At 35.7% G+C, this 24,842-nt stretch overlaps 1 protein-coding gene across 4 annotated transcripts in view; it reads left to right on the forward strand.

The window, feature by feature from the left end:
- Positions 1 to 24,842, forward strand: part of LOC110144355 (platelet glycoprotein 4-like) — a 57,438-nt gene that overhangs the window by 18,184 nt on the left and 14,412 nt on the right. For all 4 annotated transcript variants that reach the window (XR_011488593.1, XM_070469907.1, XM_070469917.1 and 1 more), the window contains exons 3-7: positions 7,515 to 7,675; positions 13,959 to 14,106; positions 14,941 to 15,120; positions 16,679 to 16,770; positions 18,967 to 19,013. Coding sequence is in view for 3 of the 4 variants with exons in the window: in XM_070469907.1 (XP_070326008.1) it covers positions 7,515 to 7,675; positions 13,959 to 14,106; positions 14,941 to 15,120; positions 16,679 to 16,770; positions 18,967 to 19,013 (628 nt within the window). In the remaining variant the exon portion in view is untranslated. The remainder of the gene's footprint in view (positions 1 to 7,514; positions 7,676 to 13,958; positions 14,107 to 14,940; positions 15,121 to 16,678; positions 16,771 to 18,966; positions 19,014 to 24,842) is intronic.

The raw sequence follows: 24,842 nt of genomic DNA on the forward strand, positions 1-24,842 counted from the left end.
CACACACACACACATATATATGCAATCTAGACAAATTGTACTGATGAATCTATTTGCAGGGCAGGAATAAAGATACAGATGTAGAGAGGAGACTTGTGGACATGGTGGAGGAAGGAGAAGGCAGGACAAATTGAGAGAGTAGCATTGATATATATATATACACACACACACACACACATATATATATATATATAGTATCATGTATAAAACAGATAACTAGTGGGAAGCTGCTGTGTAACACAGGGAACTCAGTATGATGCCCAACGATAATCTAGATGATCTAGAGAGGTGGGATGGGGGTGGCAGTGGGAGGGAGACGACAGATGTATATAGCTGATTAACATTATTGTACAGGAGAAACATTCTAAGGCAAGTACCATCCAATGTTAAAAAATGTCCCATTATACAGAGTGAAGTAAGCCAGGAAGATAAAGACCATTACAGTATACTAACACATATATATGGAATTTAGAAAGATGGTAATGATAACCCTATATGCAAAACAGAAAAAGAGACACAGATGTACAGAACAGACTCTTGGACTCTGTGGAAGAAGGCGAGGGTGGGATGTTTCGAGAGAACAGTATCGAAACATGTATATCATCAAGGGTGAAACAGATCGCCAGCCCAGGTTGGATGCATGAGACAAGTGCTCGGGCTTGGTGCACTGGGAAGACCCAGAGGGATCGGGTGGAGAGGGAGGTGGGAGGGGGGACCGGGATGGGGAATACATGCAACTCCATGGCTGATTCTTGTAAATGTATGACAAAAACCACTACAATATTGTAAAGTAATTAGTCTCCAACTAATAAAAATAAATGAAAAAAAAAGTCCTATGATAAGTAATAATGGAAAAGAATATTTAAAAAGAATGTATATCGAGGTATAACTGAATCACTATACTCTATATGGAGAGTATATGGGAAATGGCAACCCACTCCAATATTATTGCCTGGAGAATCCCACAGACAGAGGAACCTGATGGGTTGCAGTCCATGGGATTGCAGAGAGTCCGACATGAATGAGTGACTAACATACACATGCTTTATATAGGAATTAACAACATTATAAATCAACCATACTTCAGTAAAAATAAATAAATTTTAAAAAATATAATAAGTTCTTTTGCCTATTTTTAAAATGGATTGTTCTTTATTTTCTGTTGAGTTGCATGAGGTATCTATATATTTTTTACATTAACCTCTTACCCGTGGTCTTATCATTTTTAAATATTTTCTCCTATTCAGTAAACTGTCTTCACTTCAACAATCTTTGCTGTGCCAAAGCTTTTAAGAAAACTGGGTCTCATTTGTTTATCTTCATTTTTATTCCCTTTGCTTTTGAAGACAGAGCTAAAGGGATTTATGTCACAGAGTGTCCTATCTACCTTTCCTTCTAGAAGTTTCATAGGTATACAGCTGTAAATTTAGGTTGTTAATCCATTTTGAGCTTATTTTTGTATATGGTATGAAGGAGTGTTCTAATTTCATTGATTTACAGTGAGACTATCCAGCTTTCCCAGCGTCACTTGGTGAAGAAACTGTCTTCTTTTCCTGGTGACTCAGATGGTAAATAATTTGCCTGCAAAGCAGGCAACCCTGCATTGGTCCCTTCCTGACCCTTCCTGGGTCAGGAAGATCCCCTGGAGAAAGGAATGGCTACCCACTCCAGTATTCTTGTCTGGGAAATCCCATGGACAGAGATCCTAGAAGACTGCAATCCATGGGGTTGCAAAGAGCTGGACATGACTGAGCGACTAACACTTTCACTTTCATTGTATGTTCTTGCCTCCTCTGTTGAAGACTGATTGATCATAGATGTGTGGATTTATTTCTGGGTTCTCTATTCTGCTCCTTTCATCTATACGTCTGTTTTTGTGACACTACAATACTGTTTTCATTATTGCAGCTTTGTATAATTCTCTGAACTCAAGAAGCTTAATAATTCCAGCTCCATTTTTTTTTCTTAATATTGTTTTGGCTATTTGGGAACTTCTTGTTTCCATACAAATTTTTAAATTATTTGCTGTACTACTCTGAAAATTGCCATTGCCACTTAGTAGGGATTACACTGAATCTCTGGTCTGCCTTGGGTACTATGGTCATTTTAATAATGTTACTTCTTCCAATCCAAGAACACAGTATCTTTGTATCTGCTTGTGTGTTCTTTATCTATTTTACAGATTTCCAAGTACAGGTCTGTTATCTCCTGAGGTAGATTTATTTCAAGGTATTATGCCTTTTTTGATGCAATGGTAAATAGGACTGTTTCCTTAATTTCCCTTTCTGATAGTTCGCTGTTAAGTGTATAGAAATGCAACAGATTTCTGTATATTAATTTTCTATCCTGAATGTTTACTGAATTCATTGATGAACTCTCGTAGTTTTCTTGATAGCACATTTAGGATTTTCTATGTGTAACATATGTCATCTGTAAAAGTAACAGTTTTACTTCTTCCTTTCTAATTTGGATTCCTTTTCTTTCCCTTTCTTCTTGATTGATACAGCTACATTGAACAAAATTGGAAACAGTGTGCGCCTTTGTCTTGTTCTTTATCTTAGAGGAAATACTTTCAGCTTCTCTTTATTGAGTATGATGTTAGCTGTGATGGATCATGCCTTTATTATGTTGAGGAGGTTACCTCTATGCCTACCTTCTGGAGAATTTTTATCATAAATGGATGTCAAATTTTATCTAAAGAGTTTCTGACAACTATTAAGATTATCATATGGTTTTCATTATTCATTAGTTAATATGACATATCACATTGGTTGATTTGAAGATACTGAAAAATCCTTCCATCACCAGAATAAATCCCACTTGATCATCATGGATGATCCTTTTAATGTACCGTTGCATTCCATTACTATATTGTTAAGGGTGTTTATACCTATGTTCATCAGTGATATCGACTTTTGTTTCCCTTTTTTATTTACTTGGTTTCTCTGGTTTTCGTATCAGGGTGATGCTGGCCTCATAGAATTAGTTCAGAAATATTCCTTCCTCTGAAATTTTTTGCACTAGTCTCAGAAGGAGAGGTAGTTATCATGGCTCTAAGTGTTTAGCAGAGTTCAATTGCAAGGCCATCTGATCCTATACTTTTATTGTTGGGAGTTTTTAATTTGCTGATTCAATTCATTACTGGTAATTGGTCTGTTCATATTTTCTATTTCTTCCTGGTTTAGTCTTGAGATACTGTATCTTAGAATTTGTCTATTTCTTAGATTAGGCTGTTCATTTTATTGGCACACAGTTGTTCACAGTAGCCTCTTATGATATTCTGTACTTCTATGGTGTCAGTGATAACTTCCACTTTTACATTTCTAATTTTACTGATTTAGATCATTTCTGTTTTTTTCTTGATGAGTCTGACTAAAGGATTATCAACTTTATCTTTTCAAAGAATCAGCTTTTAGTTCCATTGACCTGTATATATATATATATATATATATATATATATATATTTTTTTTTTTTTTTTTAACCTGTATATTTTGTTTCTATTTCTGATGTTTATGATTCCTTCACTTCTACTTTTTGTTCTTTCTCTAGTTTCTTTAGATGTAAGTTTAGGTTGTTTGAGATTTTTTTCTTGTTTCCTGAGGTAAACTTGTAAACTTTCCTCTTAGAACAGCCTTTGCTACAAACCACTGGTTTTGGATCATGTTTTCCTTTTTATTTGTCTCTAGGTAATTTTTATTTCCTCTTAGATTTTTTCAGTGATTCATTGGCTGTTTAGTATCATACTGTTTAGCTGCTCTGTGATTTTTTTTTTTTTTAATTTCTGCAGTTTTTTTTTCTTTCAGTTTATTTCAAGTCTCATCACATTGTTGGGAGAGGTGCTTAATAGTATTTAAATTTTCTTACATTTATCAAGGTTTCTTTTGTAACCTAGTATGGAATTTCTCCTGGACAGTGTTCCAGACGCAACTTAAATGAAAGTGTATTCTGTTTTCAAGTGGAATGTTTATATATATATATATATGTATACACATACATGTATACACATACATGTATACACACATACATATATCAATTAAGCCCATTTGGTTTAATGTGTCATTTAAGGCCAGTGTTTACTGATTGATTTTCTATATGGATGATCTATATGATGTAAGAGGTAATGTAAGAGGGTTGTTAAAGTCCTCTATTATTATTGTGTTATTGTTGATTTCTCCTTTCATGTCCATTAATATGTGCCTTATATGTTTCTGTGCTCCTATGTTGGGCAAATATATATTTACAAGTATTATATCTTCTTAGATTGATCCTTTGATCATTACGGAATATCTTTCTCTCTTGTAACAGTCTATATTTTTAAATCCATTTTGTCTAATGCAAGTATTGCTATTCCGGCTTTCTTCTGCATTTCATTTGCATGAAATACCCTTTTCCATTCCTAATTTAGTCTGTGCATTTTTAGACCTGAAGTGAGTCTCATATCACAGCACATAATCGATCTGATTTTGGTATTGACCATCTGGTGATGTCCATGCATAGTCTACTCTTGTCTTGTTACAAGAGGGTATATGCTATACCAGTGCATTCTCTTGGCAAAACTCTATTAGCCTTTGCCCTGCCTCATTTTGTACTCCAAGGCCAAACTTGCCTGTTAGTCCAGTTATCTCTTGACTTCCTACTTTTGCATTCCAGTCCTCTATGATGAAAAGGACATCTTCTTTGGGGTCTGGTAAGACCTTTCTATTGTTAGTCCTATTATCTTAAGATGTTAATGGTGGGAGTGAATCTGGTAAGATCATTCTATTGTTAGGACCAACTGAAAAAGTATATAAGGCCTTGATAAGAGTAGCAAGTGGGGCAGCCTCCATTCCTCTCCTGATGTCTATGTCAGAAGCTTCCTCTGTCCTTTTTCATTGTAATAAAACTTCTGCCACACAAAATTGTGTGTCTGAAGCTTGGTCCCTGGTCTCTAAGCTACATCTTCTTCAGAAATCACAAATCAAACATTGTTCACTATAAGCTATCACCCTGAAATAAGCATTTGAAATAGCCTAAGATGATCAGGAGAAATATCAATAACCTCAAATGTGCAGATGACATCATCCTTATGGCAGAAAGTGAAGAGGAACTAACAAGCCTCTTGATGAGAGTGAAAGAGGAGAGTGAAAAAGTTGGCTTAAAGCTCAACATTCAGAAAACTAAGATCATGGCATCTGCTCCCATCACTTCATGGGAAATAGATGGGGAAACAGTGGAACCAGTGTCAGACTATATTTGGGGGCTCCAAAATCACTGCAGATGGTGACTACAGCCATAAAATTAAAAGATGCTTACTCCTTGGAATGAAAGTTATGACCAACCTAGATAGTATATTAAAAAGCAGAGACATTACTTTGCCAACAAAGGTCCACCTGGTCAAAGCTATGGTTTGTCCAGTGGTCATGTATGGATGTGAGAGTTGGACTGTGAAGAAAGCTGGGCACTGAAAAATTGATGCTTTTGAACTGTGGTGTTGAAGAAGACTCTTGAGAGTCCCTTGGACTGCAAGGAGATCCAACCAGTCCATCCTCAAGGAGATCAGTCCTGGGTGTTCATTGGAAGGACTGATGCTGAACCTGAAACTCCAGTACTTTGGCCACCTGATGCGAAGAGTTGACTCATTGGAAAAGACCCTGATGCTGGGCGGGATTGGGGATAGGAGGAGAAGAGGACGACAGAGGATGAGGTGGCTGGATGGCATCACCGACTCAATGGACTCCGGGAGCTGGTGATGGACAGGGAGGCCTGGCGTGCTATGATTCATGAGGTTGCAAAGAGTCGGACATGACTAAGCAACTGAACTGAATATAGCTTCAGTTTCCATATAGGTTCCAGCTATAACACCCTGATCATTTAGGGTAAACATCTTTACATTTAGAATAATAGCAGTAATTTTGTCTTAATTTTGGGTTTGCTGTGGAAATAAACACTTTTTAGGAGCAGAGAAAAAGTTCTTCAAGGACAATCGCTTGTTAAAAGTAAGACAGTCTCACAAAGCTTTAGGGGCTGCAATGTACCCAGTGTAAAAGGATTATGACAGCACAGGTGTTTGTACTGGTATTTTAGCTGATACCCCGTTCATCTCTAAGGAATTCCGTTATTCTCTCCATTAAGCAATAAGTAAATTATCCTGAAGATATGAAACTTAATTTGACTACTATCAACTAAGTGCAGAGATACAAAAACAAACAAACAAACAAACAAAAATTAGCAAAAGCACAGAGTAAAAGTATAGTAAACAAAGGGCCAAAGCCTAGGATCCTTGTCATGATTCTACCTCTAGGTATTTGCCTCGGTGACCCTTGGGCCAGACACCAGGTTTCTCAGCCTCAGCATGCTCTCCCAGAAAACATGCTAATGTTCAGTGTCCTTTGCTGATCCCTCGTTCTATGAACTGATGCTTCCTGGTGAATGAAAAAGTCAGATTGTCCTTGAGTTCACAGGTGTTTTTAGGCTCGTTTTCTGTGAAACACTGTTCTCCCTCTTCCTCCAGGACTAAGGTAAACTGAAGCTTTACACCTCCATAGTATTCCTTCCAAGGTACTTAACTGGAAACACTGTCTGCTACAAAGTCACCTTTGTATGCATTAGCTACTAGAGCTTCATGGACTTCCTGCTCAGAGAGTGAGAGCCTTGGAAGGAAACTGGGAGAGCATCTATGATAACTCCCTCCTTTTACAAATAATGAAGTTGACCCATGAGGGTTTGGTGACTCTCTCTAGTCTCAACTCCTGAAGTATGGGAGAGATTTCTAATGCAGGGTTTTCTGATTCTGTCATTGGTATTTTCTCTATTTGTGTATTATTACTACAAGGAACATATATGATTCTTAACATTCTTTATGGATTTCAGAAAGAATAATAAGAAACCTTCTTTCGCCCTTTTATCTAAATTGTAGTAACGTAAATATAATGAATTAGACTGTCATAATTTCTGGAAATATGTACTAATATGCTGCTGTAAATATATTGAGAATTAGGGGCCACACTGAGCAGGATTTTGAAGGGAGAAGTCAGATTTGTGTTTTCATTAATTTAACAAATGTTAAGTGATTTCTTTCTGAATTATCCAGCTTCTGTAGAAAAGTGAGAAAGCTTCAACCATTGGATTTTTTTCTTTTCCTTCCTCAGTGGAACTCACAGAAGGCAAAAGAGAAGTTAATGTTTGACCTGATAAGAACTTTTTAGAAAAGTTTTAATAAAAATTTCTTAATTGTATTATAAGCTTTCACAATACTTTCATAAGGTCACTCTAAAGCTTGCCAAAGGTTGGCCTTACAATAACCAGACATGTCTGCAATATCACACGATTCTTTTTGTAAAATGTTGACTAAAAGAGACTGCTATCATAAAGTGCTGAAAACATTTCTGTTGCAAGCATGTGGCAGGTTGCCAAGGTTCTCATGAACAAGATACTTGAATTTAGCCCTTTTACTGGATAATCAAAGGTTTGCAACTCCCACAAATGCCTGTACTGACCACAAAGAAATAACCCAAAGCTGTTTTCTTTTTCACAGGAAGCTGCCCTTGAAGAAGGTACAATTGCTTTTAAAAATTGGGTTAAAACAGACACACGTGTTTATAGACAGTTCTGGATATTCGATGTACAGAATCCAGAGGAAGTGGCAGTTAATAGCAGCAAAATTAAAGTTAAGCAAAGGGGTCCTTACACATACAGGTGAGTGAGTCCCCACAATAAGTGGCACTCTTCCCTTGATCATATGTATTTCTGGAAAAGCTTTCACTTGACACCTGTTGCTATATTGGACATACTCGTTACTTTCTTGCCATTAATGTACATTGAAATATTTGTTTCTGCCTATTTAAAACCATAAATATGTAATGATGATAAGAAATACATACTTTATTATGACTTTACCAGCATCAATAAACTGCCATAGTTTTAAGAAGTTATAGGAGTTTTACTTGTGACGTATATTCTAAATACCTCTAAAACCTGCAGGTTAAATAGGAAAAAAAATCTATCCAAAATATGTAAAATCAGAGTATTTTAAAATCCTAAAATTGAAAGTATGGGTTATAAGAGTGTTCTCAAAGTGTGACTCCTAGACCAGTAACATCAGCAACTCCTGGGAACTAGGGAGAAATGCAAATTCTCAGGTCCCACCTTAGACCAAACTTATCAGAGACCCTGAGTTTTGGCCCCAGTAATGAATTCTACAAATACCCTGGAGGATTTCAACACATACTCAATTTTGAGAACCACAACATTAAACTGATTTTACATAACCACAAAACATGTTAAGGATTTCTATTCAAACTATTTTCCAGGTCTTAAGGGTGTTTTTACTTATTCAGTAGTTTTATTTTTATAATTTATCCACTATTGAAACTAAATATCTTGTATGCCTTAATAATTCAACATACTTCTGGACCAAACATTAGACTATTAGAACTCAGTTCAGTTCAGCTGCTCAGTCGTGTCTGACTCTTTGTGACCCCATGAATCGCAGCACACCAGGCCTCCCTGTCCATCACCAACTCCTGGAGTTTACTCAAACTCATGTCCATTGAGTCGTGATGCCATCCAGCCATCTCATCCTCTGTCGTCCCCTTCTCCTCCTGCCCCCAATCCCTCCCAGCATCAGGGTCTTTTCCAATGAGTCAACTCTTCGCATCAGGTGGCCAAAGTATTGGAGCTTCAGCTTCAGCATCAGTCCTTCCAATGAACACCCAGGACTGATCTCCTTGAGGATGGACTGGTTGGATCTCCTTGCAGTCCAAGGGACTCTCAAGAGTCTTCTCCAACACCACAGTTCAAAAGCATCAATTTCTCAGAGCTCAGCTTTCTTTATAGTCCAACTCTCACATCCATACATGACCACTGGAAAAACCATAGCCTTGACCAGACAGACCTTTATTGGCAAAGTAATATCTCTGCTTTTCAATATGCTATCTAGATTGGTCATAACTTTCCTTCCAAGAAGTAAGCATCTTTTAATTTCATGGCTGCAATCACCATCTGCAGTGATTTTGGAGCTCAAAAAAAATAAAGTCTGACACTGGTTCCACTGTTTCCCCATCTATTTCCCATGAAGTGATGGGACCGGATGCCATGATCTTAGTTTTCTGAATGTTGAGCTTTAAGCCAACTTTTTCACTCTCCTCTTTCACTTTCATCAAGAGGCTTTTTAGCTCCTCTTCACTTTCTGCCATAAAGGTGGTGTCATTTGCATATCTGAGGTTATTGATATTTCTCCCAGCAATCTTGATTCCAGCTTGTGATTCTTCCAGCCCAGCGTTTCTCATGATGTCCTCTGCATATAAATTAAATAAGCAGGGTGACTATTAGAACTAGGGGAAAATAATTAGCCAGAACATTTCCATTTTTAATTAAACGAACTGAAACCAGGGGATATGTAGTGATTTATACAAACTTGGGAATTAGTAACTCTTACACTGTTGAGTAAATTTCTCCTATCTAAATTATAGACTATGCTTTTTCTAACTATCAAAGAAAAGGAGGGACAGAGGTGCCAAAAACACTAACTTTATCATGATATTAGGAATATATTTATGGTGCCCATATGGGAACAGAGTTAAGTCTTGTTGTATCGTTTGTTGTAAAAATTTTTATTGTTTCTCAAGAATAATTAAAACTAGTTATATGCCATGGTCAAGTAAAAAATATCATATTTTCAATAGTTTCTTCTAATTCATAGTTTTACTTTCTTACTTGTTTTAGATAGTCTGTAAATACATAACTTCTTTCCTTTCTGTGCATTAATATATTTCTATATCAACAACTCACACTCAATTATAATGAAGTAAGAGCAGTTGGGAGGGGATGCCTGCTGCTATAACACATCATGTAAGCTGTGGAGTGCCACAGTGTTACTCTGTCCAAGCAATTACCCCCATGTGTCCTAGCTCCAGGCATACGCCTATGACTATTCACAACTCTCTCAGAGATTACCTGGTTTTCATTGTTACAGGAAAAAATCTTACCTTCAAATAAAGTTTTATCTTTTTTAGAGTCTTACAGTTCTTATGGCATTATCAAAAGCCTATGTGAACATCTTATTTCAAAAAAAAATGTTGTAGCTATGATGTGTGCATCTGAAAATCTAGAATTCACATATGATGTAATAAGAATCTAAGCATAACTTTAAAAATCAGAACTGAGTGAACTGATGGCATGTAAGAAAAGAGAATAGTTATTAGAATCTGAGAACTTACCATGATTTTTGTTTAATTTTTTGTTTGTTTGGAGAGGTTATGTTTTAACTTTTAAGGATACTAACAGTGGCATAGAAAAACATAATACTGACTCCTCCCCTAGTCCTGCTCTGATAGGTGACAGTTAATATATATTTTACTCTTAGAGGTGTGAACCTCTCTCTCTAAGGGATAAAAGTGAAATGAGTAAGATGTAACTGATTTACTTGGAGAAGCAAAGAGGTGAGGGTTGGAAAGAGAAGTTAGATTTGCAACTAAAGCACACAAACAATTAATTTGAATATATATAACAATATTAAAGGAATTTATGATTAACTATGAGTTATTTTGTCTCATCAGGTCAATAAAACAGAGTTCTTATTGTCTGTTTAAATGCCTTAAATAATGGGAAAATGACTGGCTACATTTCAGGAAAAGTTAATAGCTTTTCCCAACAATTTCCTGAATTCAGTTGAAATTGGAAGTGGAGGAAAACTGTTGTTTAGTCGCTCAGTCATGTCCAACTCTTTGTGACCCCATGGAGTGCAGCAAGCCAGGCTTCCCTGTCCTTCACTATCTCCCAGAGTTTGCTCAGACTCAAGTCCATTGAGTCAATGATGCCATCCCACCATCTCATCCTCTGTCGCCCCCTTCTCCTCCTGTCCTCAATCTTTCTTGGCTCAAGGCCTTTTCCAATGAGTCAGCTGTTCACATCAGGTGGCCAAAGTATTGGAGCTTCAGTATCAGGCCTTCCAATGAGTATTCAGGGTTGATTTATTTAGGATTGACTGGTTTGATCTCCTTGCTGTCCAAGGGACTCTCAAGAGTCTTTTCCAGCATCTCTGTTCGAAAGCACCAATTCTTCGGCACTCGGCCTCCTTTATGGGTCCAGCTCTCACATCCAAACATGACTACTGGTAAAACCATAGTTTTGACTAAGGTGACCTTCACTGGCAAAGTAACGTGTCTGCTTTTTAATATGCTGTCTGGGTTTGTCAGAGCTTTTCTTCCAAGGATCAAGTGTCACTATCATGGCTGCAGTCACCTTCCACAGTTGATTTTGGAGCCCAAGGAAATAGTCTGTCACTGTTTCCATTTTTCCCCCATCTATTCCACCATGAAGTGACGGGACCAGATGCCATGATCTTAGTTTTCTGAATGTTGGGTTTTAAGCCAGCTTTTTTTCACTCTCCTCTTTCACCTTCATAAAGAGGCTCTTTAGTTCTTCTTCACTCTCTGCCATTAGGGTGGTGTCATCTGCATCTCTGAGGTTATTGACATTTCTCCCAGCAATCTTGATTCCAGCTTGTAATTCATCCAGCCTAGCATTTTGCATGATGTGCTGTGATATAAGTTAAATAAGCAGGGTGACGATATACAACCTTGATGTACTACTTTCCCAATTTTAAAACAATCAGTTTTTGCCATGCCGAGTTTTTACTGTTGCTTCTTGACCTGCATACAGGTTTCTCAGGAGGTAAGTAAGGTGGTTTGGTATTCCCATCTTTTTAAGAATTTTCCACAGTTAGTTGTGATCCACAGCCCAAGGCTTTAGTGTAATCAATGAAGCAAAAGTAGATGTTTTTCTGGAATTCCCTTGCTTTATGAATGATCCAATGGACGTTGGCAATTTGACCTCTGGTTCCTCTTTTCTAAATCCAGCTTGTACACCTGGAAGTTCTTGGTTTTACACACTGTTGAAGCCTAAAGGATTTTGAGAATTACCTTGCTAGCATGTGAAATGAGTGCAATCGTGTGGTAGTTTGAACATTCTCTGGCATTGCCCTTCTTTGGGATTGGAATGGAAACCAACCTTTTCCAGTGGAGAAGGATGTCCCTCCTCAAACAGAAGCACAGGCTTATTTAGCTTTGGCTGCTAATGTGAGGTTGATGAAACTCTGGCAGGGTGTGACATGGGTCAAAGAATAAAATTATCTAGTTTGAGATCTTACTTATGTCTATTCTGACCTACGCCAATTCTTTGAAGACCTAGTTAATTCCTCCAAAATATTCTCAGATCCAATATAATTTTTTTAAGTTCCTCTGCTTTGGTAGGAATACACAGAAACCAATCTTGGGCTAAAGTAGAGGGGAACTCCTCCCTTTGATCTCATTAACTAACACTTTCTAGGACCTGTATGCAGTCTAATTTTGAAACCAAAATTGAGTGATTATGTTCTCTTTTTAAAAGTACATTTTAAACACAGACCTCAGTTTAAAGGATTTTTCTCTTAGTGACTGCTATCTACTGGTATAGTGTTGCAGCTACAACTAAGAAAACAATTAGGGTCAAAACTATTTTGCTATTATTTCAATTATTTTATATATATATATATATATATATAAATCTCCTGAAAATTAAAGCATTTTAACATCAAAATGTTAATAATATGTAATCTAAGTTTAAAATATAATTTTCTAAGAGGGAATAACAATTGAGTAGTAATAGACTACCCTTACTGCTGTTTTAGATTTTTGTATTCTGTGTGTCTGCAGTACTCCAAGAATAGGGAACAATAAAGCCTTAATGAAATTATATTAGAAATAAGATATATTTCTATATTTTTGTTAATTCACTTTTTAAGGAATATGAACCATTATTTATTTATTCTAAAATATTTACCAAGAAATTACCATTTACCAGATACTGCTTGGGCATACAAAACACACATAATACCTATCCTACAGGAATTTACAATTTTATTATACCTGATTGAAATCAAGTCAGGTTTTCTTTGATTTGTTTTTGTTTCCACATTTGTTTCATGTTTTTTCAGTGTTTACCTTAGTCAGATAACAACAGATATCTACCATAACCTCACATAATAGATGTTCAGATAAATGATAGAGCAATGAATAATGTATACCTTATTTCATCTCACTAAATATCTTTTACTTCCAAAAGATTTTTCCCCATAAAACCACCTTTCACCTCTTTCCTAAAGGTAGATGGTACTTTGCCTAGAGGTGTTTAGAGCGAGAAGCTTATATGTAATAAGTTCAACAATATATGGGGCAGGCATTGAGGGGAAATGATCTGTAAAGTAGAAAGCATATTTCACTAGCATCTTTATTTCTCATTAAAACACTGGAAAATATGGAAAAGCCAATACAGGAAAGTCTGTGCACTTTGAACAGTCTTCGTCTTATATGAAAACATGCTCTTACTATTTCCTTGTTTAAAACTCTCTTTCTTCTCCTCACCCTCAGGATAAAAGCTAAACATTTCAGTATGGGATGCAGCCCTTTTACAGTCCAGATCTTAACCTATTTTAATCACTTTATTTCCACCACTCTCCTTACTCCTTAAACCAACCATATTGAAACATTTGAATTACTAAAATAACACATTTACCTAACACATGCTATTTTCTATCCCATTTTACCTAACTAAGCTATTTGTCACTCGGAACACTTAAGATGGAATTGTATCCTGTCCATTATCCCCACCATAATCCCTAGCCTGACTCTGTACCTGTTCCATGTTTTCCCACAGAATCTGTGTAAACTCCTACAATGACACATATTCCTTCTCCTCTGCTATGCACACCTAAGATTCTCTAATTTGCTAGAGGCTCGGCATTAGCCTATTTATCATTTTAACCTACTTGTTCAGTCTAATCTCTGACATAATCTTTGTACTCAATAATCACTGCTTAAATGAATGGCATTTGAGAACTAACGTTCATTTGAAATAACTATTTTGAATTTTAACTTCTGTTAAAATGAATGGCATTCATTTGAAACAACTGTTTTGAGTTTTAGTTACTCTTGTGTTTCAGAGTTCCTTATCTAGCCAAGGAAAATATAACCCAGGACTCTGAGACCCACACGGTCTCTTTTGTACAGCCCAATGGTGCCATCTTTGAACCCTCGCTATCAGTTGGAACTGAGGATGACATGTTCACTGTTCTCAACCTGGCTGTAGTCGTGAGTAGAAAAACAGCAAAATTACTGATTTTGAAATCCTCTAGAATCCAACTGTAAATAATCTCATGATTAAAACTACCATTAGATATCATTTTTTTCATTTTTATAAAAATGCTTTCTTATGCTATTATTTTTAATTATGATCATTTGGAAAGATGACAAGATCATAGAATAATCAACTGAAGACTGACTAGAAGACCACTTAGAGTGTATCATTTTAAAAAGTAGGATTTATGGGGCTTCCCCGGTGACCCAGTGATAAAGAATCTGCCTGACAATCAATGCAGGAGACATGAGTTCAATCCCCGGTCCAGGAAGGTCCCACATGCCTCAGAGCAGCTCAGCCTGTGCTGTTGGGCATGTGTCCGGGAGGCAGGGGGCTGCACCTGCTGAGCCCACGCGCCCTGACTTCTGAAGTCTGTGCACCCCGGAGCCCGTGCTCTGCACCAGGGGAAGCCAGCACAGTGAGAAGCCCACGCGCCACAGTTAGAGCCTGGCCCAGCTCAGGGCAGCCAGAGAGAAGCCTGCGAGCAGCGAGCAGCGAAGACTCAGCACAGCCAAAATCAATAACCAATGAGAGAAACAGACAAAATGTGTCCAAAAGTAGGATTAACTTTGAAACTCTTCTTCCTGTGGCCCACACAACCACAGAGAAATGTAATCATGAAGAGATGAAGAAATAATATACTTTTAGCCCTGGCTAGATTTGGTAGTCATTTTAAAGATGGCTGGAACTTGTTTTATTCAGTTTAATTCTTATATTTATTTGTTAAGAAAGTGATGCTGCAGTCGGTGTCTTAAACCCTGATTTTTCTTTTTTTTTTTTTTTTGCAGGCTGCACCACAACTCTATCCAAATTCATTTGTTCAAGGAATACTCAACTCACTTATCAAAAAGTCAAAATCTTCTATGTTTCAAAACAGAACTTTGAAAGAACTATTGTGGGGCTATACAGATCCATTCTTGAATTTGGTTCCATATCCCGTTGCTACTACAGTTGGTGTGTTTTATCCTGTGAGTAACAATTATAAATGTTGATACTGTTAGACTTTAACTGGATAAATATAATCATATTGACAGTTCATAATTTTTTTATCATCTAATGTGTCAACCATATTTCTGATCTCAGAGTACAACCTCTAAGTTCTTAAAAGTCACTTTTAAAAGTTTAAAAAGTGAATTTAATACTCAATTCACTTATCAAAAAGTCAAATTCTCATGTTTCAAAAGAGAACTTTGAAAGAACTATATATACTAGTGGGCCTACAAGGATTGATTCTTGAATTTGGTTCCACACCCTACTAATACAGTTGGTTCATTCTATCCCGTGAGTAACAATATGAATGTCAATATTATTAGACTTTAACCAGATAAATATAATGGCATTGGCAATTCACAGTTTTATTATTTAGTGTGTTAACCCTATTTCTTAACCCTATTAGTTTATTAGCCCTAATAAATATTCTCACTATTTCAAAGTCTATCTCACATAGTTTTATCTTTCCTAGCTGGGAAAATTTACTTCTCTGAATTTACTAATTAAAATTAAACTAGCATTTAATCAAGTTTCCATTCTTTGAAAAATATATAAACTGTCTAAAATTAAATTGTAGGCTGGAAAAACTTTGAATACAGTTTTGACTTTGGTTTTCCATCTATGAACAATCAGGTTGAATCCCCATTTTTATATGAAATGTATTCATCATACCATTCTTCCTTCTCTAGCCCTCCTACAAGTTTGTTTTAATGTAAATTTAAAAGTTACCTGAAATTCCACAGAACAAGAAGGATAAATCAGCAATGTCATATGTTCATAGAGTTAGTTGATAAAAACATCTACAAATGTCATGAAATGACATATAGGAAATTTAAGAAGATGTGAACTTGGTGATATACTTAGTTAATGTTTTGAGCCATGAAAAGAACAAGTTAACGACTGCATTTTAAAATTGAATATGAATTCATTTGGCATTTTATTAGATATCAGTAATATTCTTTAATTATTTTACTTGAGATGATTTTTAGGATTGCAAGGTTATATATCAATTAAATTTAAGTATAGAAGCCTTAAAGGATAATAAATTCAATTATTATTTACCTAAAATACTCAATTCTTTCCTTGGCTATTTCTGTTCTTAATTTTGTGTACCTAAATTTTAGTAACCACATATTAGAGATCATAACATTGAGAAAACTTCAGGAAAGCTGTCATTTTTCTCATAGGTTTTGTTAACTATCCCTTCACCCCAATATAACAGGACTAGTGATCAAAATGGCCTTTCTGGCTTAATTACAAGAGAGTACTGGAGTTGGATCGTGTCAGCTTCTGATAGTTGTTTTCTTCCTTTATCTTATCATCTAGCACTTATTTCTAGGAACCTTTTATATCTTGCTTTTATAAAATATTAAAAATCAGTAATTTTAAAAATTCGTCACTTATATATTTCAAATCATATAAAATAACTGTGAACAGCCAGTGTCTGAGAAATGCAAAAGTGAGTTAATTACATACTATAGTTTGGAAAGTATGGCTTGTTTTAGAAGCAGTTTTTTCTTGTATGTGTTTCTTCAGTACAACAACACTGCAGATGGAGTTTATAAAGTTTTCAATGGGAAAGATGACATAAGCAAAGTTGGCATAATTGACACATACAAAGGCAAAAAGTAAGTATACAGGCAAAGTAAGTTGTGTGTGTGTGTGTGTATGTGTGTGTGACGAGGATGCTTTAAGGCAGGCAAGAAACTTAATTACCAACTGGTAAGGCACAGGCACCAATCTATGGAACAGAGTTGCCTGTATCTCGGCCCTTAGAAACTCCTGGTCTACCAGGCATTAACCCTTTAGCTGTGATGACTAAAAGTCACACCGGTACATAGCCGCTGAGTATCAGCCCCACTGGAGGGTTCACCTTTATGAATAGGTCTCTTATACACAGAAATCTAAAGGGGCTGCTTTGATCTGTGTTGCATAACCAGAGTTTTCATGCACACTTCAATTACATAACAGCAAATTAAAAGGAAGAATATCAATATGTCAACTCATCATCCAGGAGCTAGGAAAATATACTGTTGTTTTATTGTTTTTTTACTGAGCATGAAATAAAAATATCATTCTTTCCAGTGACATGACTAAACATGTCTATAAAGATGGAAGCTTAATGAATCCATGCCACAACTTTTGTGACTCTCCCCTTCCAAATGTTCTTAAAATAACTCGACTTAAAAAAAAAAAAGCCTATCAATATAAAAATGGAATTATTATTTCCTGTTCTAAAACTGACATATTGAACTTGAAAATAAAGAGCACATATCCTGTGAAGTAGTAGTAAAATGAGATATGTTCACATAGCCACAATTTCCTACTTTTCTCTAGCTCCCGCCTGCTTATCTGGAGTACGTCTAATCTGTCGTATGTCTAAAATAGGAAGAACCCCAATAAATACCAAGGGCAAAAAGACCTTTCTCCTCAAAGTTAAGATGAGTTTTAGATCAGTGATTTCCTAACAAAGAATAATCAAAATCAAGAGATGAAATATTTTTATTAGTTAAGCAAGCATTACCTCACACTGAGTTCCTATAGTTGCTCATATTCCTTTTTCATCTACAGAGTCCAGTCACATTTTTTTTTTTTTACAGGAAAATCTAATGGAGGGAACAAAACACATCTAAATGCTCATTTTATGGGATATCATCGCAGTGTTCATATATTGAGTACAGAGAGCATTTCTTTAATTTCAATATTACAGAGAGGTTTTGAGGAGTTACTGAGTGCTCCTAATTGGAATAAGAATTTCACATGAGTTTAAGGTTAAGATAAGGTTAATTTAACTGACCATGGCAAGACTGAGCATGATTGACAGCTTATTCTGTTTCAAAAAGCAGCAACAGCTTGCCTTGACATCTTAGGGCATGATATGTTAGGAGAGTGAAAAACCCATTTTCTATCACGAAATAGTTTCTGAGACTGCAGAGAAACTATCACTACCATTGTCTGTATTGTTTCCAGATATATGTATATCTCATGAAGATACCAGAGTATAAATTAATAAATTCCATTCTACTTTAATGTCAGTTCATGCAAAGTTAAAAGAGGGGAAAAGTATCAATTGATTATCTACATTTCCAGTCACTACTAATCAAACATCTGCTTCTTTGCTCCCCCACACTCCCCTCCTCTCCCTCCTGAGTTTACATCAGTTACCTACTTAATATTTTCCTCCTATTCAGTTGAACACTCAATATACTATGCAATAATCCACTTCTCTCACTGGAACATAGAAACTTAATCCTAAACAGAGATCTAAATTTCTGATAAATATTTCACAAAAAATGTTTAAGAACTTGGTCTGTTCCAAGTTGTTCCTAACAACATTTATCAGTTTTTATTTTATAATCTGGCCACTTAACGGTATCAGGCACTTCATTACCTCAGCAAGATGAAAACTTCAAACAAAACATAGACCAAATGATTTAGAATATTTCTTAAATTTAGCATTTGTCACATCTAGTCTAATCAATATTTATTACTCTAGCAGTAGTAGGGCCTTCCTGGTGGCTCAGTCGGTAAAGAATCCACCTGCAATGTAGAAAACTCTCTGCAATGCAGGACACCCAAGTTCAAGCCCTGGGTCAGGAAGATTGCCAGGAGAAGGAAATGGCAACTCACTCCAGTATTCCTGCCTGGAAAATCCCATGGACAAAACAGCCTGGTGGGCTACAGACTCCTGTAAGAGTCAGACACAACTTAGCAATTAAATCACCACCCCCACCACTTGAACCATAAAAGACAAATTAATGTAAGGCGGTTCTCTTGGAATGTGAATGTTAATTTCCTTTCCTTTTTTTTTTTTTGTCCCTAAGGCATCTCTCCTATTGGGCAAGTTACTGTGACATGATTAATGGTACAGGTAAGGGTATTTGTTTTGTAATAATACCGCAATGAAACCCCCTCATTTCTCCCACAAATCTATCATCATACCAACAATGTTCTCAATAGGTATGCTTTTACCTACCTTTGTATCCCTACAACATAATTCAGGTCTCTATTCCTATACAGTCTTAGTAACTACCTAATTTGGTGGAATGTCTCAAGATAAACCACTAAGGATAAACCATTACTGCATTCCTAGGGAAATGTTTGCTTTGTAAAGACTAATTAACTGACTTACTGGTCACAGAAGTAAAGAGGTTAGTAGTTACTGTTCACATCTATTGTACATACTGTATAGATAATAATTTAAAACAAAGAATTTAACATCAACATAATCATAAAAGGTAAAATATATATCCAAGTGGAGGTTTCAGTATGAAGAAGAATCACTAACCTTGCAAGGGGAGCCATCTATTTTGAATAAGATGATCATAACTACAGAGAAAAGAACAACAGTAGCAACAAAATCAAGGTTACATATGTGTTCACTAATACATACCTGTACTGGATATTGTTACTAACCATGAAAAACATGTAAAAATGAACATTCTAAACTAGAGATGGGAACAAAGCATGAAGTTAAAAGTATCTAAGAGAAAAACAGAAGTAAAAATACTAGGAGTAAAGGTATATTGGGCAGACCAAGGATTCTAACAGAATCCCTTTGAGAGAGATTGTTGGTTACACACTAGGAAAAGAGTCTAAAGAAACAGAATAGATTCCAATGCTGTTAGCATGATAGAAGTACTTACCATACCTTCTCCAATAAGCTTAAAGAGGTATAAAATTAAAATACTGATTTGTACTTGAATGTATTAAAAAAAAAAAAGCGTCCTGCTAGTATGCACAATCCTAGGGTTATGACACATGGTAACTGCTGGTATCATTATGACAGAATCTTTGATGATATTTAAAGCTTTTCAATGTGTTCCTTTCCTTTAATGTTTAAGGTGTTGGGAAGGCAGTTGTAGGCAATGCCCATTCAGAGACCCATCTGGGCACTTCAGCTAATCTTCAATAGCCCATTATCTTAAAGGCAGGATGGAGTTTACTGATTTTCTGTTATAAGTGAAGTGTAAGAAGATCTCAAAGTTTGTGTTGTTACTAGAAAAAGAATGTGGTATTCATAATTGAAGGCTAGGTGTTACTGTTTTGAACAAACACATTCAGCAGCAGCTCATTTTGCTGATACTCATTTGTGGAGTAAATGGAGGAAATTATCTAGTTATTTCTTCTTATATTCACTGTGTGCCGCGGATAATAATCACTGTAGGGGTTCAATAAACTCAACAAATGTCTTTTATGTTTTGATGTATACATTTTCAAACTATTTGCATGAAATTCTGCTTAGAGAGAGAACTTCAAAAAATGATTTAAAAAATATTAATCAGCCATAAGGGTAGGTGAAAGAATCACAATCAAAAGTAAGAACAACATTTACCAAAAGGACATGTAAAGGAACCTCAACATAAGGGAATTGCCACTCTACTCATAGGGTAGGAAAACACAATCACAGTTTTAACAACAGGTGATTTGGCCATTTTTTAAACAAACTTTCATTTATTTTTAAACAGTGGAAAATTTAATTCAAAATTGAATACCAATGAATGTGTACAGTATACAGATTTGTTGAATAAGATAGCAGCTAGTCACTTGTCAGTATTAAGCACTTGAAAAAGGGTTAGTACAAACCAAAATGTGCCATAACTATTAAGTACACACAGGATCTTGAGATTTTGTTAATTTTATACTGATTATGTGTAAAATGATGTTTTTTGGATATACTGGGTTAAATATAACTGACTTTTATCATTTTAAAATGTGGCTATTGGAGGATTTAAAAATTACATGTATACAAATTTCTGAATCAACTGGCGAGTAAGATGGCAAGGCAGAAGAATGTGAGTTCACCCCTTCTTTCAAAAACACCCAAATCACAACTAACTGCTCAACAACCATCCACAACATCAGCAAAATGCTAGAATCATCTAAAAAAAATACCCTACATCCAAAGACAAAGAAGCAACCACAACAAGACAGAAGGAGGGACAAAATCACAATCACAATGAAACCAAATTCCATACCTGCCAGGTGGTATAATTATTTTCCACAAAATGGGAAAACAAACAAACTAGTAGTGGAAGTTCTGGTGAATACCATTTCCTCCCCAAGATCTAGCACCAGCCAACATCCTGTAGGCTCCAGTGCTGGGACACCTCATGCAAAACAACCAACAAGGCAGGAACACAGCCCCATCCATCAGCACACAGGTTTTCTGACTACAGCCCTGCCCACCAAAAGGACTAGACCCAGCTCTGCCTGCCAGTGGGCAGGAACAAAATCCTCCCACTAGGAAGCCTGTGCAAGCCTCTCAGGCTCAGATAGTCTTATCCAAGGGGACAGACATCAGAAGCAAAAAGAACGACAATCCTGCAGCCTATAGAAAAGAAATCACAATCACAGAAAATTAGACAAAATGAAGTTGCAGAAGAATATGTACCAGATGAGGGAACAAGATAAAACTTGGAAGAACATCTTAGTGAAATGGAGATAGGTGATCTACCCAAAAAAGAATTCAGAGTAATGAAAGTGAAGATGATACAAGATCTCATAAAAAGATCAAGAAGATGTAAGAAATGTTTAACAAAAGACCTAGAAAAACAAAAGAACAAAAAGAGATGAAATGAAAAATCCACTATAAGCAAGCAACAGCAGCGTACCTGAGGCAGAATGGCTAAGTGAACTAAAAGAATGGTGGAAACCACTGCTGCAGAACAGAATAAAGAAAAAAAAATAATAAAAAGAAATGAAGACAGTTTAAAGTCTGGGATAAAGTTAAACACATCAATATTCACATTTATATGAGTTTCAGAAGGAAAAGAGAGAAAAATGAATGTAAATAGCTGAAAATTTCCCTAACATGAGAAAGAAAACAGTGAGTATAGTACAGGAAGTGCAGAGAGTCTCAGGCAAGATAAACCCAAGGAGGAATATGCCAAGACACACAGTAATTAAATGGACAAATATTTAAGACAAAGAAAAACATTAAAAGCAACTAGGGGAAAACAACAAATAACATATAAGGTAACTCCCATAAGATTATCATCTGATTTCTCAGCAGAAATTCAGCAGGCCAAAAGGGAGTGGCATGATATATCCAAGGTGATGAAAGGGAAGGACCTACAACCAAGAATACCCTAAGAAGACTATAGTTCAGATGCAACAGAGAAATCAAAAGCTTTACAGAGAACTCATTACCACCAGACCAGATCTGCAACAAATCCTAGAAAAGAAAAGGTCACTACTAGAGACAAATAAATTAAGAATGGAAAACCTTACCAGTAAAGGCAAAAAAAAGGTAAGAAAGAAAATCATCTGCACAAAAAAAGGCAAAATATGATATCAAAACCAGTAACTGTGAGAATAAGGGAGCACAAATGCAGGATATTGGAAATGCACTTGAAATTAAAACATCAGCAACTTAAAACAAGCTTATTATATATGGACTGCTATATCAAATCCTCATGGTAATAGGAAACTGAAAATCTACAATAGATACAAACACAAAAAAGAAAAATAAATTCAACACTGAAGCTAGTCATCAAATCACAAGAGAACAGAACAAAAGAGAAAGGGAAGAAAAAAGACCTACAAAAACAAATCCAAAACAATAAAGAATATAAAAGTAGGAACAGACACTGCTAATTAGCTTAAATGTAAATGGATTAAATGCTCCAACCAAAGACATAGACTAGCTAAATGAATACAAAAGCAAGACTTGTACATATGCTGTCTACAGGAGATCCACTTCATATCTAAGTACACATACACAATGAAATTCAGAAGGTATTCCATGCAAATGGAAGTCAGAAGAAAGCTGGAGTAGCAACATTCATCAGACAAAACAGACTTTAAATAAAGACTTTTACAAGAGACAGAGAAGGACACTAGATAATGATCAAGGGATCAATCCAAGAGGACGATGTAATAGCTACAAATGTACATGTACCCAAAATAGGAGGATCCTCATATATAAGTCAAATACTAAAGTTATAAAAAGACAAATCAATAGTAACACAATAATACTGGGGGACTTTAACATCCCACTTTCATCAATGGACAGATCATCCAGACAGAAGACCAAAGGAAACACAGGCCTTAAAAGACAGACCAGATGGACTTTATAGTGCACTCCATCCAAAAGCAGCAGATATACATTCCTTTCAAGTTCACATGGAACATTCTCCAGGACTGATTACAGGCTGGGCCACAAAGTGAGCCTTGGTAAGTTTAGGAAAACTGAAATCATATCAAGAATCTTTTCTGACCACAATGCTGTAAGATTAGAATTCAACTACAAAAAAAAAAAAAAAAAAAAAACACTAAAAAACACAAACAGGTTGAGGGTAAATGGCATGTTATTAAGAAACCAATAGATCACTGAATAAATCAAAGAATAATAAGAGAAAAAAAAACCACCTAGAGACAAATGAAAATAAAAGCATGATGATCCAAAACCTATGGGAAGAAGCAAAAGCAGTTGTAAGAATGAAGCTTATAGCAATAAATCTTATCTCAGGAAGCAAGAAAATTTTTAAATAAACAACCTAACCTTACATGTAAAGCAACAGAAAAAGAAGAACAAACAATACCCAAAGTTAGTAGAAGAAAACAAATCATAAAAATCAGAGCAGAATCAAAATGAAAAAAAATAGAAAAGATAGATAAAACTAAAAGCTTGTTCTTTAAAAAGAATCAAATGGATAAACCTTTAGCCAAACTCATCAAGGGGAAGAAAGGGAGAGAGTTCAAATCAATAAAATTAGGAATGAAAAAGAACAGAAGTTACAACAAACACCACAGAAATACAAAGGATCATAAGAGACAACTACAAGCAACTGTATGTCAATGAAATGGAAAACATGGAAGAAATGTACAAAGTCTTAGAAAGGTATACTCTCCCATGAATGAGCTAAGAAGAAATAGAAAATATGAACATACCAATCCCAAGTAATGAAATTGAAACCGTGCTTTAAAAACTTCTAACAAAAAAAATCCAGGACTAGATGGCTTCACAGGTGAATTCTACTGAAAACTTACAGAAGGGTTAAACCTATTCTTCTGAGACTACTGAAAAATTTGCAGAAGAAGGAATATTCTCAAACTCATTCTATGAGTATACCATCACCCTGATACCAAAACCAGACAAAAAAGGAAACCATGGGTCAATATCACTGATGAATAGAGATGTGAAAAATTTCAACAAACTACTAGCAAACCAAATCAAACAATACATTAAAGGATCACACAACATGATAAAGTTGGATTTATACCATGGATACAAGGATTTTGCAATATCTGGACATGAATCTGTGTGATATATGACATCAAAGAATATTAAAGAATAAAATTATATGACCATCTCAATAGATGGTAGAAAAAGCTTTTGACAGAATTCAACATCCATTAAGATTTAAAAAAAAAAACCTCTAGAAAGTGGGTACATAGGGGGCCTATCTACACATAATAAAGGCCATATATGATAAAAATATAGTTAACATTATATTCAACAGTTAAAAGATAAAAGCATTTCCTCTAAGACCAGGAATAAGAAAGGATGTTGATTCTCACCACTATTATTCAACATAGTTTTGGAAGTACTAGTCATGGCAATCATAAAAGAAAAAGAAAAGGAATCCACTTTGGAAAAGAAACAAAACTGTCACTGCTTACAGATGACATGACACTATACATAAAGAATCCTAAAGATGCTATCAGAAAACCACTGAATTCATTGAAGAGCTCT

Source organism: Odocoileus virginianus, chromosome 1, assembly GCF_023699985.2.
Source record: "Odocoileus virginianus isolate 20LAN1187 ecotype Illinois chromosome 1, Ovbor_1.2, whole genome shotgun sequence".
Classification (NCBI taxonomy): domain Eukaryota; kingdom Metazoa; phylum Chordata; class Mammalia; order Artiodactyla; family Cervidae; genus Odocoileus; species Odocoileus virginianus.